At 59.9% G+C, this 15,127-nt stretch overlaps 2 protein-coding genes and 1 non-coding gene across 7 annotated transcripts in view; all 3 read right to left on the bottom strand.

Annotated features, from left to right (window-relative positions):
* Positions 1–1,141: 1,141 nt before the first annotated feature.
* On the bottom strand, positions 1,142–12,793 carry CRYBA2 (crystallin beta A2). Of its 5 annotated transcripts, XM_038585769.1 has the most exons (8): positions 11,145–12,793; positions 10,906–11,053; positions 9,104–9,283; positions 7,759–7,809; positions 4,149–4,313; positions 3,240–3,381; positions 1,913–2,055; positions 1,142–1,345 (listed from the first exon to the last, which is right to left on the bottom strand). In XM_038585769.1, the coding sequence occupies exons 5-8, from the start codon at positions 4,307–4,309 to the stop codon at positions 1,198–1,200; spliced, it is 594 nt and encodes a 197-aa protein (XP_038441697.1). In that variant the 5' UTR covers positions 4,310–4,313; positions 7,759–7,809; positions 9,104–9,283; positions 10,906–11,053; positions 11,145–12,793; the 3' UTR covers positions 1,142–1,197. The 5 variants fall into 5 exon arrangements, with proteins under 5 accessions (XP_038441697.1, XP_038441696.1, XP_038441699.1 ...); XM_038585768.1 differs by lacking the exon at positions 7,759–7,809 and having other exon boundaries at positions 12,358–12,793; XM_038585771.1 differs by lacking the exons at positions 7,759–7,809; positions 9,104–9,283; positions 10,906–11,053; positions 11,145–12,793 and adding an exon at positions 4,946–6,772.
* A 95-nt stretch (positions 12,794–12,888) lies between these two features.
* On the bottom strand, positions 12,889–12,958 carry MIR375 (microRNA mir-375). Its single transcript, NR_049460.1, has one exon. It is a non-coding gene; the product is annotated as a microRNA mir-375 (primary transcript).
* Positions 12,959–14,138: 1,180 nt separating this feature from the next.
* The window catches only part of CFAP65 (cilia and flagella associated protein 65), a 32,647-nt gene continuing 31,658 nt past the window's right edge, over positions 14,139–15,127 (bottom strand). The window contains 2 exon segments of the mRNA XM_038585772.1: positions 14,139–14,317; positions 14,420–14,557. Coding sequence (XP_038441700.1) covers positions 14,224–14,317; positions 14,420–14,557 — 232 coding nt within the window. The 3' untranslated portion in view covers positions 14,139–14,223.

Genomic DNA, 15,127 nt, shown 5'->3' on the forward strand with positions numbered 1-15,127 from the left:
ACTTCTGGTCTGGGGCTCTTCCCAAGGGAGCAGATGCCTGACTTTGCACAAGTGGGCCCTTGGGAATGGCTCAGGGCCATGTCTGACTGTTCTCCAATATTGCCCTACCTCCTTTGGGCTTGGGCGATGATCTGGGCCAGTCCTCCCCATTGATAGTCTCACTGGGGGCTTAAGAACACAAGCATCCCTGAATGACAGAATGGGGAGTCTCAAGGCTCTTGAAGACCCTGCATATGTGGGATTGAGAGTATCATTAGCTGGGCCAAAGAGGGAACTAGGTAGAAACTGCATTGTGCCAGGGGCTCTGGTAGCTGAGTCTGCTATGACTCAGCCCTAGCATGGCTGTAGGTTTCTGCCACCTGCCCCAGAACACAGGCTCACTGTGGCTGGTGGCTGAGGGGTGGCCTCTCCAGATCACTAATCCTCTGAAGAGAGAGGCGGGAGAGGAGGGAGAGGAAAAACAAGAGAGGGGTTCTTTGGAACAGCTGAGATGAGGGGTATGAAAGTGCTTTATCAATCCTGGAGTTCAATATCATGAAAGGATTGTTATTATCCAAAGGGTCTGGTGGCTCAACTCAGAGAAAATTTCCCCTTTAGAAGGCCCTGGGAGGCAGTGGGACTTCCCACTCATTTCTCCTCTTACAGCTTGCTTCTTTAGAAGACAGAGATTCCATAAGGCTGGAGAAAGGGTGCAGGCTTTGCTCAGTTGGATAGAGAGCCATGGTGAAGATAAAGGCTAGAAATGCCTTGGGGGTTAGGGAGAAACCCAAATGAGTGCTGCACAGAGTTAAGGAGGTCCTGCTGTGTATGGTAGTACCTGGCCCAGGTGGTTGAAATTCAGCTATGAGCCCCTTTCTAGGACTGTGTGAACTCAAACCAGAGGATGGCAAATGCTCCATGTGTACTGTGGTACACCACTGATGGCCTTTACCAAGGAGAAGTGTGGAACTGGTTGTATTTAACAGGATCCCCAAGGTCCTTATCAGCAGTTTTCTCAGCTCTATTAGGGTCTAGCCACATACATACTAAGGCAGTTTATGCTCCAGTCAAGAATCTGAAAGCCTGGGGGGAGGGCTTGTGGCAGGGAAGGATTAGGATGAAGATCACAGAACAAAACACCAAGAAAGAGACAAGAGGGACAGCCAGGTTCAGGAGCCTTTATTGAGGGTCCTCAGGGGAGGTGTCAAGCTGTGGAGTTTAATGCTGGACTCTTCGAATGGACTGCAGCAGTCCAGTGTGGGCCTGGGTGCCAAATTCGCTGTAGGTACGGAACTCCCCGCTGTGCCGGTCCCGCTCCAATACATACTGGTAGCCTCGGTAGCCTGGGTACTGGTAGGCCACCCACCTAGGCCAGTGAGAGCACAAGAGTGGTAAGCAGCTCTGCCCCCACTCCCACCAATGTCTCCCATTAGTAGCCTTCCTTTCTCAGCCTCAGCTCCAAAACTATTGCTTCAATTTTCCCTACATGGATCTCTCCCTGCCTGGTCCTCCCCTTGTTCCCTATTCCCACCCTCCATTGCCTCCTCATCCATCTTTTAAAACATCCCTTCCTTGGGATGGCTCAGAGGTTGAGCATCTGCCTTTGGCTCAGGGCCTGAGCAGGCTCCCTACGGGGAGCCTGCTTCTCCTTCTGCCTGTGTCTCTGCCTCTCTCTCTGTGTCTCTCATGAATGAATAAATAAAAAATCTTTTTAAAAAATCCCTTCTTCTATCCCCACATTGGCTCCCTGACTCTTACTCTATTACCTGCCTCCCCACAGTCTGTCTCCATCATCTCACTTCCCCCTGCCTTCCAGCCCCCAACATCCCTTTACCCTATCTCTTAGCACCCCATCACCTTTCCCAACCCCCTTCCCTGGTGCCCATTGCCTCCCTTCTTTTCTTATCTCCTTTGTTTCAGTCCCAGGACTCACGCTCCAGAGCTGACTTTGAGAGAACCCACATCCTTGCTGGCCCAGCCCATGGAAGGCAGAGATGGGTAGTCATCGCTGAGTTCAAACTTGCTGCCCTGGAAGTTCTCCCCCTCAAACAGTGTCACACGGCTGTCACTGTGATTCTGAGGCACAGGAAGGTGGGGGTGGACAGGTCAGGCCCTCCAAAGAGGTATTAGTGAGTACATTCTCAGCCCCACTTTTCCCACCTTGCCTCCCAGCACAGCTGTGCAGACACTCTGGCTTCACAGACATTCTCAGAGATCACTCCGTCAGGTCCATAGCAGTCTGGGAAGCTGGGGTACTTAGAAGTTCCCAGCCTAGTCCCTTCTATGGCTTTGGGTTGAGGTGGTGAGACTGAGGGTGTCCCAGAGTCCCTTCTAGGTCAGGGCTAGAGGGCATATTGTAATATGGACATATTTCAGGAGGAAAATCAGAGATCCTGAGAGAAATTTAGCCCATTAACCAAGAAACAGTTTTCCTAAAGGCCTCGTTGACTATTCAATCCCCTGCCCAGCACCTTGGATACAGCCTCTCACAGCTGGGTAGGGCCCAGCTGCGGGGTGCCAGATGGCAGAGTCAGAACAGACAGGCCAGGGCATCAATGTTAGTTGGGTCTTGCCTTGCATAGTCCTAGGCCCTTCCCCTCCTGGAATGGAGAGCTAGGTTGAGTCAGCATTTGCTCTTTGCATTCGACCTCTAGCCTAGCTTCTCTATTCCAGGAGGGGAAGGGCCTAGGACTATGGAAGGCAAGTCAGTACAAGTGAGAAGTGAGATTCTCCCCTCCAGTGACTCGTTTGATTCACTACCAACCCTTACCCCACATACATACACAGAGACTGACCTCTTTTCACCAAGGATCCCTGGATTGAGTTCTAGTCTCATCTTCGTGTTAATGCTCGTGTCCCGGGACGAGACACTCTGCCCTTCTGAGCCCCATTTCCACACTTGTATATGAGGCCAACAGGAGCCACCCCAGCCCTACAGGACAGTGTGATGACAGTGGCACTCTTTCACAGGTGTGGAGGACACGAGGTGAGGAACCTGTAGGTGCTAAGCCCGGACGGGGCTTGGTGCTGTCCATGGTGCTGATTTGGGGGGGGGGGGTTGGCGCCTGATTATAGGCCCACAGTCCGAACTTTCCGAGATTCGTTTGGTTCTGGGAAGTAATGCCATTACCGCTCATCTAGGAATTGTATTTACACATCCCCATACGGTGACTGGACAGCCTTTCTGAGGTGCCATGGTGGAGTCAGGGCCTGGAGCTGGGAGCTAGGAGGCAGAGGGGCAAGGGGAAGGCTGTGCTTACCGCGCAGAGCACTGGCCGGAAGGAGAGCAGCTGGTCACTGTGGTGGCCGCCACTGCCGCTCCAGGCGCTCCAGCGAGGATAGTCCCCCTTCTCCAGGATGAACTGCTGTCCCTGGAAGTCGGGGTACTCAAAGGCCACCCAACTGGGGAAAGATAAAGGAAGCTGGGAGGTATCTGCCCCAGCCCCACTCCTTCCTCCTCACCCCCACCCTCACTGTGTCCTAAAAGACTGAGAAAACAATCTTTTTCTCCCACCCCAGGCTCTTACCGTGACATACACAGCACATGGCAATCTGGCCCCTCTAGAAGCTAAAGACTCTAAACCACCTGCTATTTGGAGTTTGAGGGATCCAGCCTTCCTGCTTAGGCTCCCCAGGTTGGAAGGAATTCTCTGATCTTCTGAATATCACCTAACCAAGGGTTCCTACCTCAAGCACTTAGGTGCCTGCAAAGGTAAGTGTAGGAACCTCCCAACCTGCAGCAGCAACCTGTGATAGCAACAACCTCCAATAGTCAGGGGCCCTCAGCTCTCCTGAGGGTCCCAGGCTCTCAGAGACCAGGGTGAAGGGAGAGGGAGTTGGTTTCTTTTGTTATACCAAGCGCAGAGCCATCTAACTTTGCACAGAGAAAAACTCTGGGGAGGAAATTACACTGGGAATCCCTTCAGGGTTCAGGCTGGTCTCGCCGGTGCCCGCAAAGGGTCGCCTCTCGCCTTTATCCCTTTAGGATTTGTCTTGCGCACGGGAGTTCTGGGGAGGCCAAGGGGTTCCCCATGTGGGTCGGTCTCTCTCGGGCAGGGCTAAAGGTCTGGGGAATGGAGGTCCGAGAGCTGAGGTCCCAGGCTTGGAGTTTAGACCCGGGGAGCCCGGCGCCCCCAACCCAGCCCCGCCGCGCCTGGCGCATCACTCACGCTCCATTTTCCACCTTGACAGAGCGCACCCTGCGGAGGCCTCCGCGCTCGGCGATGTTCGCGCAGTCGCTCAGCAGCCGGCAGCGGCGGCCCTGGAAGTCCTCCTCGTCCCAGAGCGTGAGGCTGGCGGGCGCCGGACCCGGCGCGGGGGCGCTGCTCATGCCGCTGCGGGCGAGAAGGGCGGGACCAAAGAAAGGTTCAGCGTCGGGCCGGCCCCCTCCCGGGCCCAGGCGCCCCCAAGGCGGGTAGAGGGAGGCGAGGAGCGCGGGGCTCCACCCGGGCTGCGGGCTGCGAGCGGCTGTCCCTCGCCTCGCCCTCCCCCGTCCCGGGGAGACCCCGCCCCAGCCCCGAGTATTCACCCGGTGGGGTGAGCGCTGTGCTGTCGGAAAACCGAGAGGCTGCGCGCGGGCTGGGCGCGCGGGGCTTTATACCGGGCCTGGCCCCCTCCGCGCATTCTCTCCCGCGGGGTGGGGGCGCTGAGTCAGCGGGCAGGCCGCGGTCAGTTCTGGTGTCCCCTGGGGAGCCCAGGCCTTTCCCGCAGCCGCCAATCTGGCCCCAGCCCTCGGGGATCACAATAGAAACTGCTGAGGCCCATGTCCCGCGCCCGCCGCAGCTGAGGCTGACTCCGCTTTTTCTTTTTTGGGGGGCCTGAGCCGGGCAAGGCGTACCCGGCCTCCGAGCCAGAACGCGCCCTCCCTGGTCCAGACCCTTAGTGATGGAGGTACCAGGTCACTCTGGGGCCACTTGGCTACGATCGCGAATTCTTGAGGCTCTCGAGAAATCTTGCCAACGCCTACCCTCCACTTCTTCCTCAGGCCTAGGGCGAGGCGGCTCCCGACGCTGGCCGGGAGGGTAGACACAGCTCTCCGCCAACGGTTTTCCTCCCGCCCTCTGTCCTCTTTGCCCCGGAGCGCTGGCCGGTGGTGGCTGCTATGCTCCCGAGCTTGAGTTCCCGGACCCAGCTCGGCGCTCTCGGGAGTTTTCGTGCGCGGAGGGGCCAAGAAGGAGGCAATGACCAGGACTCTCCGCGACGTGGCGCTGAGCTCAGGAAGCGTAAACCGCCCAAGGGAGGGCTCGGATTTACGAAGCGCTTAGAAATAATAGTAATTAAGGGAGTGGCTCACTGTGGTAGGTAGAATGGTTCAACCTCAGCGTTACGCTCCCAGTGGCCAGACAGAGCTCCAGGGTCTGGGGACTCTGGTGGGGACGGAAGGTCCTAGGCTCTGGCCCTCAATCCCAGGGCCCTGTGTGGCAGGGAGAAGGGGGGAGAGTGGGAGGGGGAGAGGAGGAGGAGGAAAGGATTGGGGCCTCCAAGGGAGGTCATTTCCTCCCAATTTACAGCCGAATTTCCTAACCATCATAGTTGTCAATAAGGCATAAAGACTTCTGGCAAAATTGTGAGCTTTCCTTAATGGAGGGGGTATTCATTACCGAGGGGAGAGTGAGAAGGGAACTGCTATTTTGTTGTTCCCACCAGCCCACGGCTTTCTTTATAGACTCAACAACAGTCCAGTGAGGTAGGCTTGGACATGCAGACCTGGAAACTGAGGCACCAGGGGGGCACAGGGCCTCCTCCACATTCACACAGCCAGGGTCAAAGCAAGATTAGAACTTAAACCCTTTGATTGCGAAGCCAGTGCTCTTACCACTCCACATCCTCTGACTAAAAGTTAGGCTTGTAGAGGCCAGATGCTGCGGCCTCAGCTCCTGGCAACCTGCCATGCTGACCGGCCGTCCTTTCTGGCCAGTCAAGCTCATTCCCACCTTGGAGCCTCCCCTTACCTGGATGGAGTGTTTTAGTCTCAAGGTCTTGGGAAGCTGGCTCCTTTGTTACCTCCTGGGTGATGCTCTTCCTGGCATTTACTGTTCATCGCATCACCCTGTTTTCTTTATAGTGTCTATCACTCTGTAAAGTTTCTTCATCTTTTGCTCAAGAGTGTTTGTGGGTGCACTGAGTATCTCTTGCTAGAGTGTAAGCTCCATTTAAGGGGGGCAGGGGCCGTGTTGGTCCTGTTCTTTGTTATCCTCAAACCCAGCACAGTACTGGGCACACAGTAGGTGCTCAATAAAACCTGAGTGAGGGAACAGGTGGTCAGGCTGCGTCAAATGTCCAGGGGGAAGGGGTGTAGAGGAAATTCCCCAGTGAGAGAGCAAGGGCAATGCTTTGCCCACTCTTCCAAGCCCCCGCCCACCCTCTGGCCCCATAATTCTGGACTGCTGAGAACAGGTGTTGGGAGACACTGGAGCCTCCCTTAGGTCTCTGTTTTCACTCGTGAGGAACTGCTATTGAAGATCCTAAGGTGTGTGAAGGTGAATGCCAAGAGTAAAGTGCCCTAAAACACGAGGAGTAAAGTCCATGTTAGGAAGGTTTGAGTCACAGCAAGGACGACCAGAGCCGGGCTTGAGTGGAGATGGGGTCAGAGCAAGCCCAGTGCCCTGATTCCCTACCAGAGGGGGCGTTTGGAGAAACACAAATAGGGTATAATTTCCCCCAAAAATCTATAAGGGAAAAATACAAACTATCGAGGGGGGCCAGAGTTCTGGGTTCTTCGTGTCCTGGTCCTTGGACTTGGGCTCCCGAGGGGGGTCGTCGGACGCGGCGGGAGGGGAGAACCGAATCTCTCTTTCCCTCCTCCCTCCCTCCCTCCCTCCCTCCTCCTCCGTCTCTATCGGGCAATTCTAGATTCGGCCGCCAGGGGGCGCGGGCGGGCCGCGCTGGAAGGGAAGCCCGCGAGGTGAGGTGGGTGGGGTGGGGTGGGGTGGGGTGGGGTGGGTGGGGTGGCAGGGAGAGTTGGTGCGAGCCTGAGGTCCGGGCCGCGACGCGCGCGGGGGCGAGTGCGTCAGGCTGTGCGTCTGCGCTGCTCCGTGATGCGGGCGCCAGGTGTTCGCCCCGAGGGTGCTCGGGTGCCTGCGGGAGGCTGGACGTTGCCCTGGGGTCTGGGCTGCGCCCAGGTGGGCAGTTTCCGATCCAGCTGTTGGCCAGACGACCATATGCTGCAGGAGGGGTGTGTGTGTGTGTGTGTGGTCGGGGACACAGTGGGGAGGCGATAAGAGCTGAGATGCCAATTCGAATGAAGAGTCCGTCTGGGATTTGGGGTGGAGACACTTCGTGGGAGAAAGGGTACGTTTCTAGTCCTAAATTCCGGTCTGGGCTCTGCTCTCAGAAGCTGTGAGGCACTAGTCAGCCTCTTCCCCCCTGGGTACCTCGGTTTCCCCATCAGAAACACGGTTAGAGGGCCCAGCGCTCCCCCTCCCCCGCTCCACCCCGTTCCAGATGTCTGCGAGCAGCTCTCTCAGAAATGGGCACACCCACCAAGAGGCCAGGAGCCAGCTGCCTTGACCTCCCTCGGGGTCCTCGCCTCCCCCAGACCTTGCCCTGGCTCTGGGCCTCAAAGTCCTAGAGAAAGGGAAGGAGGACCCACTGACAGAGAAGGGGCTGTCAGGCAGCCCTGCCGGGTGTGCTAGAATGGGACTCTGGGGTCCTTGTCCCTATTTTGTGCTATGGACCCTCTCCCGGCCTCCTTTCTCCACCAGGCTGATCCAGCGCCAGTCCCCCAGCTGACACCCCCCCCCCCCCCCGCCCGCGTCGCCTCCTAGCCCCCTTCCTCACCTCAGCAGCTGGTCCTGTTTGTTTTCCCAGATCAGTTGTGCTTAGAGCTTCCTGAAGGATGGAGGCACAGGTGGCTTTGTTTGCCAGCTCAGCACCCTCACTCCCACCTCCTCCCCATCCACAGCCTCAGCCTTTGGGTGTGGAAGGGGGAAGTTAGGCCAAAAAAAAAAAAGTGTCCCCAGATCTACACCTCCAAGAGACCTCAAGCTCTCATAGGGATCTCATCGTCCTCAAAGAACTCCCCATCCCCACCCTCTCCAGCCCTTCATCTCCTATGGGGACTTCCGGTCCCATAGAGAAATCTCTAGGACTGCCCTTCCCATGATTCTACCAAAGCCCGAAACCCACCAGGTACCTTCAGATCCCACAGAGAAACCCTCAGACTCAGTCCTGTGTCCTCAGAACCCGAGACCCTCAGATCCCACTCAGGGCCCTTTCCTGTACAGGGCACACAGATCTGATGAAGATCCCTCAACCTGATCCTGGGCTCCCACCCAGGTCTCTATCCCATATAAAGGGGATATTTGAGAATCCCCAGAGACCTCTCCCTCAAGTAGAGCCCCATCCCCGAGCAGCCCGACTTCCCAGTACTGCTGGGCAGCTTAGAAGCGCCCAGTGGCCCATGTCCTTTCCTCAAGCTGGCCGGCTCCCACCTCTTACCCCTCATTTCACTGGGAAATCAGCCAGGGCTTTGGTGACTGAAGATGCAAATTCTGTGAATGGTGCCCTCCCTCCCCCTGGTCGGGTCACCAGCCTCTCCTTTACAGCCTCACTACCCCCGCTGCCCCCCCCCCCCAGGTTCAGAGCCAGGAACGGGCAGATGAGCACCTTCCCTGGGGCTGTGAGGTCTGGTCTCCTGGGAGACAGATAACTGAGAGATCAGCTCAGTTCAGGCAGGGTCCGACAGCTGGCCCCAAAGAGGGGGGTCTTGGGGGGGATGCGGGAGCCCCACTCACACACCCGTTGTCCTCTCCTGCCAGCAGCAGAGCCCCTCTTCTCTGCCTCTCAGTGGGGACGTGGAGCTGGCTCCCATCCAGGGAGATGGGAGGCAGCTTCCACCGCCACACGCTCACCAGACACAAAGCCAGGGGGCTCACGCAGGGCAGCAGGGAGAGGGCGGGCACACGCATGCCTTGGGGCTACAGGCACAGCAGATCCCACACGCGGATCCCACACACCGCACGTGAGCACTCTCCTAGGGTTCAATAGGCCCCCAAAGCCACACTCATTTATGGGCAAACGCTTGTTCACTCACTTATTCCTCCAATAATTTAATAAAATGTGCCATGTGCCCCCCTGTGCTGGGTGTTGGGGGGTCACACACGGGTATTCCCTTGTGACTTACACTTGCACATATCCCATTCCACGGCCAGTGTCCAAGAGGAGAGAAGGTCGTCTCAGTCACCGGCCCATGAGCATACAGACACTGGAGGGTTAAGAGTGCTCGGGAATCTTGCACCACTGCCTGGGTTCAAATCCAAGCTCCACTGCTTCTAAGTTGCATTCTACTCCTCAGTTTTTCCCGCTGGAAAATGGGAACAATAGTCTTAAAAACTGCTGTGAAGATTCGAGAGCATGTAAAACAGAACTGGCCTGCCGAACGTGCCCAATAAATGTTAGCCCTTAGTTGTCACGGTGGTTGCGGTCACGAATGGCTTTGCTGCAAGGCTTCCCCCCTGCTCCCCGCACCCCCAGGCCTGGCTGGAATGGAGGCTGGAGTCAGGGCAGCAAGCCTAGTTCTGGGAGCTGCATCTCCCTTCCCACATTGGCCTTGTGCAAGCCAGCCTAGCACTCTGGATGGGGAGCCTTCCTGCCTCACCCCATTCAAGCCACTCTGCTCAGGATCTCAGTTTGGGAGGCTTGGGAGGGTCAGAGGGGTCGTATCTCAATTTCCTTTCCTCTGCTCTTCTGGAACAAGCACTTGGGAGCGGAACTGGAGGCTCTTTGGGTTCCCTATGTGCCCTGGGGCAGGTCAGTCCCCCTCTCTTGAGGGCCCAATTTTGTAGTACGGGCTGATTTTGGAGAGGCCTCCCAAGCCTGACTGCTGTGCTCCTGTGGTGCCTCAGGAAGCTTCCCTGCCCTCCCCACCCAGCCTCTGCACCCACCCCCCCCCCCCCAGCCAGAGTGAGGGGGTGAGTTGCCAAGGTCGCCATGGGGACTAATCTCTGAGAAGGTCAGTGAGGCTCTGGTTCTGCCTTGGCCGGATGGGGATTAGCACCTGGTTATGAGCCCCCCCACCCCAGTGCCTCCACTCCCGGTCCCCTCCCGGGTCCCCTGACTCTCAAATGGACCCTGGGCAGAGGTTCCACGGCTGGGCCACAACCGGCAGGTGGGTAGCGGGTAGGTCAGCTGCCAAAGCTGTCTGTCTCTACAGCTGTGGCCAAGAGAGAAAAGGGCAGAGATGGGGTCAGATGGTGCCCCTCGTGGCTCAGTGTCCAGCAGGGCCTGAGCCTTGCCCCTCTTCGTCGTTTGCCCTTTACTGGGAGAAAGATGGGTCTCCCAAGTCAGGCCTATCAGCCCTCCCCGGCTTTGGGGCTCTGGCCGTTAGAAGCCACCTCTCTCTCCTCTCTTGGGGGTGATTTCCCCCAGGGTGGGGCTGGAGGCCCTTTTCACCCGGCGGACCCCTACCTCCCCACATGCTCTGCCTTCTACCTCTGCTTACCCTGACCTTTGACCTGGCATCTTCAAATCTCTCCATCTCTCCCAATTGTACCTCTCTTGCTCTATCAGGGTACTTCGCTCCCTCTCTGGTTTTGGTTTCTCTGGGGTTGTCTTTGTCGCTCCCTAGCCCTGGCTTTCACGGGGGCGGGGGGCGGGGGAGCTGCAGCCTCTCCAGATCCTGAAATCTCCCCTGGGTCTCACATCCTTCTAGGCCTCATCTTCTATCTTTCTGTCCTGCCTGTGTTTTCTGCTCCCTGTCTCCCCTCCCCAAGGCTCCTCTGCGCTTCCCCAGTCCCAGGGCTGCCCGCACTCCGACCGCTCAGTCCCTTATTCCGCTTCCTCCCCTACCTGTCACCTCCCCCGCCTGGGGTGCTGACAGGGATGACAGGAAGCAGGCTCCGGCTGGGAGCTGGAAGGGGGTGGGGGGAGGGGGCCCACTCTCGAACGCCAGCTGCTGAGCACCCCCCTCCTCCCCAAGCCCCGCACCTGCAGGCCAGCCTGGCGCCTGGAGTCTCCGCCCCTGGCCGGGCAGGGAGGAGGGCCCTGGACGGGAGAGGCCCAAGCCTGAGCCTAGGCCTCAGTCAGGAAATGCGGGTCTTGGGGACGGGAGGTGGAGGTCTGGAGAAATTAGGCCCTGGAGGGAAAAGGCAGTGGTTCTCGGTTGCAAGGGCTGACCCAGCCTCCTGATGGCCTCATTCTTCCCACCCGCCCCCCCCAACACACACCAAATGATTGTGTGTGTGTGGAAGGGGGTCGCTTCAGGGGGACATCTCTTCGTTGTGCAACCCCCAGATCTGAAATCTCAGCCAGAGGTCGGGAGCTCTAACCCCCTTCCACAATCAGGGAGGAGAAGAGGAAGCCCTCAAAGACACAGGGAAGATGTGCCGGTGCCAGGCCAGGCCCCTGACAGGCAAATCTTCAGCACCAGGCAAGGAGCAGAGGACCAGGAGCCTGGTAAGGGAGGGCAGGATGGGGGCTGCACACGCCCCTGCCTGGGGGCCCATGGATGTCCCCCTCCCCAGGGCCGCTGCAGTCCACCCCCTTCCAGAACTTCCTGGAATCTGTCAGAGCCATCTCATCCCCTCCCCCTCCCTTTCTCTGCACTGAGGACTCAGCAGATCCCATAGGGCCTGCGGGTAGTTGAGCGGGGGTGACAGTGGAGGGGGGGGGCAGGTAGAAAGGACAAGCCAGCCCCTCTAGGAACATCCAGAACGGAGCTGGAAGGACTTGTGGCTCCTGACCTTTGTTCTCTCTCCCCAGGGGCTACCTCTGCCTGGGTGTGTGTGGGGGTACAATCCATGTAGCCCCATGATGCTTGCTCACTCTGAGGGGAAACTGTGGCTCCTTACCGCTGTCCAAGAGGCTTCCCTCCACTTACGATCTACAACGGGCCCCTCTGTCTGCGGCAAGACTGGCACCACCACCAATTTTGAGGAGGAGGAATGGAGGACACCCGGAGTCAGAGGACAGAGGGACTCCGCTAAGGGCTCGGACTGACCTACTGCTGTGTGTGGAACTCTCAGTTCTAGACTCAGCAGGCAGGAGGCCAGGGTCTAGGGCACTCTCCGCCCCCTCCCCCATGTCAGATCTTAGCACTCTGAATCACTGCAGAAGGGCACCCGGCTGTCTCAGGTGTGGGTGGTGGCTAATGACCCGTGGACTCCTGCCTAAGATGAGGGCCATTCGGACCCACCCTCACCCGACCCGCAGCTGCGTGCAACAGGAGGCCTTGGGATTATGGAGTTCCGGAAAGGTGGCGAGCTGCGGTCCCTGGGGACCCCATCTGGCAAGGGCTAGGGGACCCCATGTTTGTCCTTTTCAATCACTCAGTCTATCTCACACATGGGAAGACTGAAAGAGGGGCCAGGGAGATGGCAGGGAGTGAACCCTCAGGATGTCAGCACCAAACAGATTTGGAGGAACACACTCGATCTTCACCTGGCTCTAGCTCCTTCAACCCAGATTTTCCACACTTCACAGCTACTGCTCCAGCCCCTTGAGGGTCTCCAACTTCCCAGGGCAGGTGGCTCAGAATTATTGCTAGAAGCCCAGAAGCCAGGATTTGGGGACTGGTGAGGCCCTCGCTGGGAGGCCAGACCAACCCCTCTCATTGAGCAAACAGGAAAACCCAGGAGAGGCTGGGAAATGACTTGCCCAAGGCCACAGAAGTCGCTGGGACAGAGCGGGACTAGCAGCCGGGTTTCCACCTCCAGAAGGGCTCCTGTTTCGGCCACAGCCCCTTATGCGACCCGGTGGAGCCTGCTCAGCCGGCCCACATTACCCGGAATCAAGCCGGGCACCCTGGCGTTGCGGGCGGGACGAGGCAGGGCGGGCGGGGCCGGATGGGAGCCGGATCTCCCCTGGGAGCGGCGCGCGGCCTCTCCGACCCGTCTGGCGGCGGCGGCGGCGGCGGCGGCAGGTGCCTGCGTGGCGGTCGGGCCCGGCCCCCGGGCGGGTGCTGAGAGGCCACCCCTGCCTCACGCGAGCCGAACGAACAAAACGCTCAGGTCCGGTTTGTGCGAGGGGCTCGTCGCGGGGCGGGAGCGGAGGGCCCGGGGCCTGGCTGGCGCCCTCGGCGAGCTCCTGGTCCTGGTCTTCTGCGAGCGCAGTGGCCCCCAGCGCGCCGCTAGCCGCCGCCCTCACCTGCGCGCATCTGCGGCTGACACGTCGCCGGCCGAGGAGGCCACCCAGGTGCGCACCCGGCCCGCCCCTCCCTTCCTCCCTCCTGGTCACCCTTCACCTGGCCCGGCCCTGCTTGGCTTGGTCCCCAGCCCACTCCCCCGAGCTTGTGCGGGAGCCCGGGCTCAGCACGCTTTTATACCGCCTGCTCAGTCCCCGCCCCTAGACACACACACACACGCACACGCACACACACACTCACACCTGTCCCGGGCGCCCGTTTGCTCGGAGCAAATATTGACTCAGAGGAGGCGGAGCGCCCCCACCCCCTCTCCGCCCCCGCCTGGGCTCTGGGGCTGGAGCTTTTCCGAGGCCTTGGCCGCGGGGGTGGAGGGGGGGTGTCGGGGACCTGGGCGCCTCTGGAACAACACCAGATGTCACTTTTCCACCCACCTGCCTGGGGGGTGGGGGGGAGGAGCAGAGGACAGAGGCTGCCGGGAGGAGGTTAGGGGGGAGAGAGAGGTGGGTCTCCTAGGGAAGGTGGGACATCACTTGCGCTGGGGATTCAGATTGACGATGGGGGTCGCTTAGTAGGGCCTGTGGCCCGCTGTCTAGCTGTGACCTCCACCCACGTCCCAGCGTCTAGCCCTTAGCCCTCCACGACGTGCCCCGGTTTTCCTCCCTGCTCAACCTCTTAGCACAGTCCCGGGAGCCCGACGGATGCTGAGAAAAGGCTGGTGATGGAGGGACCGAGCCTCGGAGCAGGCGCGACGGGGAAAGGGGAGGGGTAGTCACCTCGCCCTGCAGCCACCTGCTGCGCCGATTAGGCCCGGCGCTCAGTTCCCGTCCGCCGGGCTGCGCTGGGGCAAAGGCCGCTTAGGCCCCGCCCGAAGCGCCCTCCACTGGCCGAACCAGGTCGGCGCCCGGAGTGAGCGGCAGGAGCCCAGGCCCCGGGGCCGCGTGGAGGGGAGAGACGCACCCTCCCAGCACCCAAGTCTGCAACGAGTCGCTGCAGTTCGCCTCGGCCGCTCCCACCATCTGTCCCTCCCAGAGCGCGCGCAAGAATTCCTCCTGCGTCGGGGAAACAAAGTCAAGGCAGATACAGAAGGCCGGATGCTTTACTGGCGGGGCGGCGGGGAGGGGGCCCTTAGGGCAGCAAGTCGGAGGGGTTGGGCTCTGGCGTCCTCAAAGAGTCGCAGGGGGCGGCACCGCCGGGCGGGGCACCTCTGCTTGCTGCAGCCCGAGGGGCGCCACGGGCAGCAAGTCGGGAGTCTCAACCCTGGAAGACAGAAAGCCCCAGAGGGAGGTCGGGGGCAGGCCCGGGGCCAAGCCTGCCCGCCCCGCGCCCCTCGCGCCCCTGCGGCGCGGGGGGCGCCCCCACCTGGAAACGCTGAGCGGCGGCAGGGCGATGACGCGCGGCCGCGAGGTGAGCACCACCTCCCCGCGGCTCGCCTCCACCAGGATGTTCTGGATCATGTTCTCCAGCAGCGCCTCCTGCAGGTTGGCGAACGCCGGGAGCCTGCGGCGGCGGGAGGGGGCGGTGGTAGGTGGCAGCGTCGCCGTCGACGGCGCTCCGCGTTCTCCGCGGGCCTCTTGCGTGCTGTACACCGCGCGCCCTGCGCTCTGCGGGGGTTCCCGGGTCGCTCCCTGCCCTCCCAACCCTAGAAGGCATCCTTGTTCCAACTTTACAGACGCTCGTATGTGGCTGAAGGGGACCAAGTTGCCGAGCTGCCCAAGTTGTCAGCTGCTGGAACAAGCGGTGGGATCCGAACCCCCGCAAGTGTAGGCCCATCTCGGGGCCGGGTGTGGGGAGAGGCATCAGGCTGAGACGAAGGGGGTGGTGGTGCCTAAGGAATCCCCACACGGGCAGGGAGGGCCCGGGAGCAGCCCCAGGGAAAGGCCCTCCAAGAAGCGGGGGTGCAGACTACCCTCCGGAAGTGGTGTGCTAGTGAATGCTCGAAACAGCTCGGATCGCCTCCTGCGGACACTCCCCGTGAAGGCCTTAAGCCACCAGTGGGGACGTCGGTGAACGCTGAGCTGGGAAGGGCCTTGCCCAGGTGCGCCCCAGCACACCCCTGCCTCCCGGGAT

The sequence above is a fragment of the Canis lupus genome, chromosome 37 (genome assembly GCF_011100685.1).
Source record: "Canis lupus familiaris isolate Mischka breed German Shepherd chromosome 37, alternate assembly UU_Cfam_GSD_1.0, whole genome shotgun sequence".
NCBI classification, from domain to species: domain Eukaryota; kingdom Metazoa; phylum Chordata; class Mammalia; order Carnivora; family Canidae; genus Canis; species Canis lupus.

Bases quoted from the DNA above. Each gene is read 5' to 3' on its own strand.
- CRYBA2 (XM_038585767.1), bottom strand. From the start codon at position 4,602: ATGCGCGGAGGGGGCCAGGCCCGGTATAAAGCCCCGCGCGCCCAGCCC. The intron at 4,314-4,507 runs GTGAATACTCGG...TCTCGCCCGCAG, and splicing joins CACAGCGCTCACCCCACCGG to CGGCATGAGCAGCGCCCCCG. The intron at 3,382-4,148 runs GTGAGTGATGCG...ATCTTTCCCCAG, and splicing joins GTCAAGGTGGAAAATGGAGC to TTGGGTGGCCTTTGAGTACC.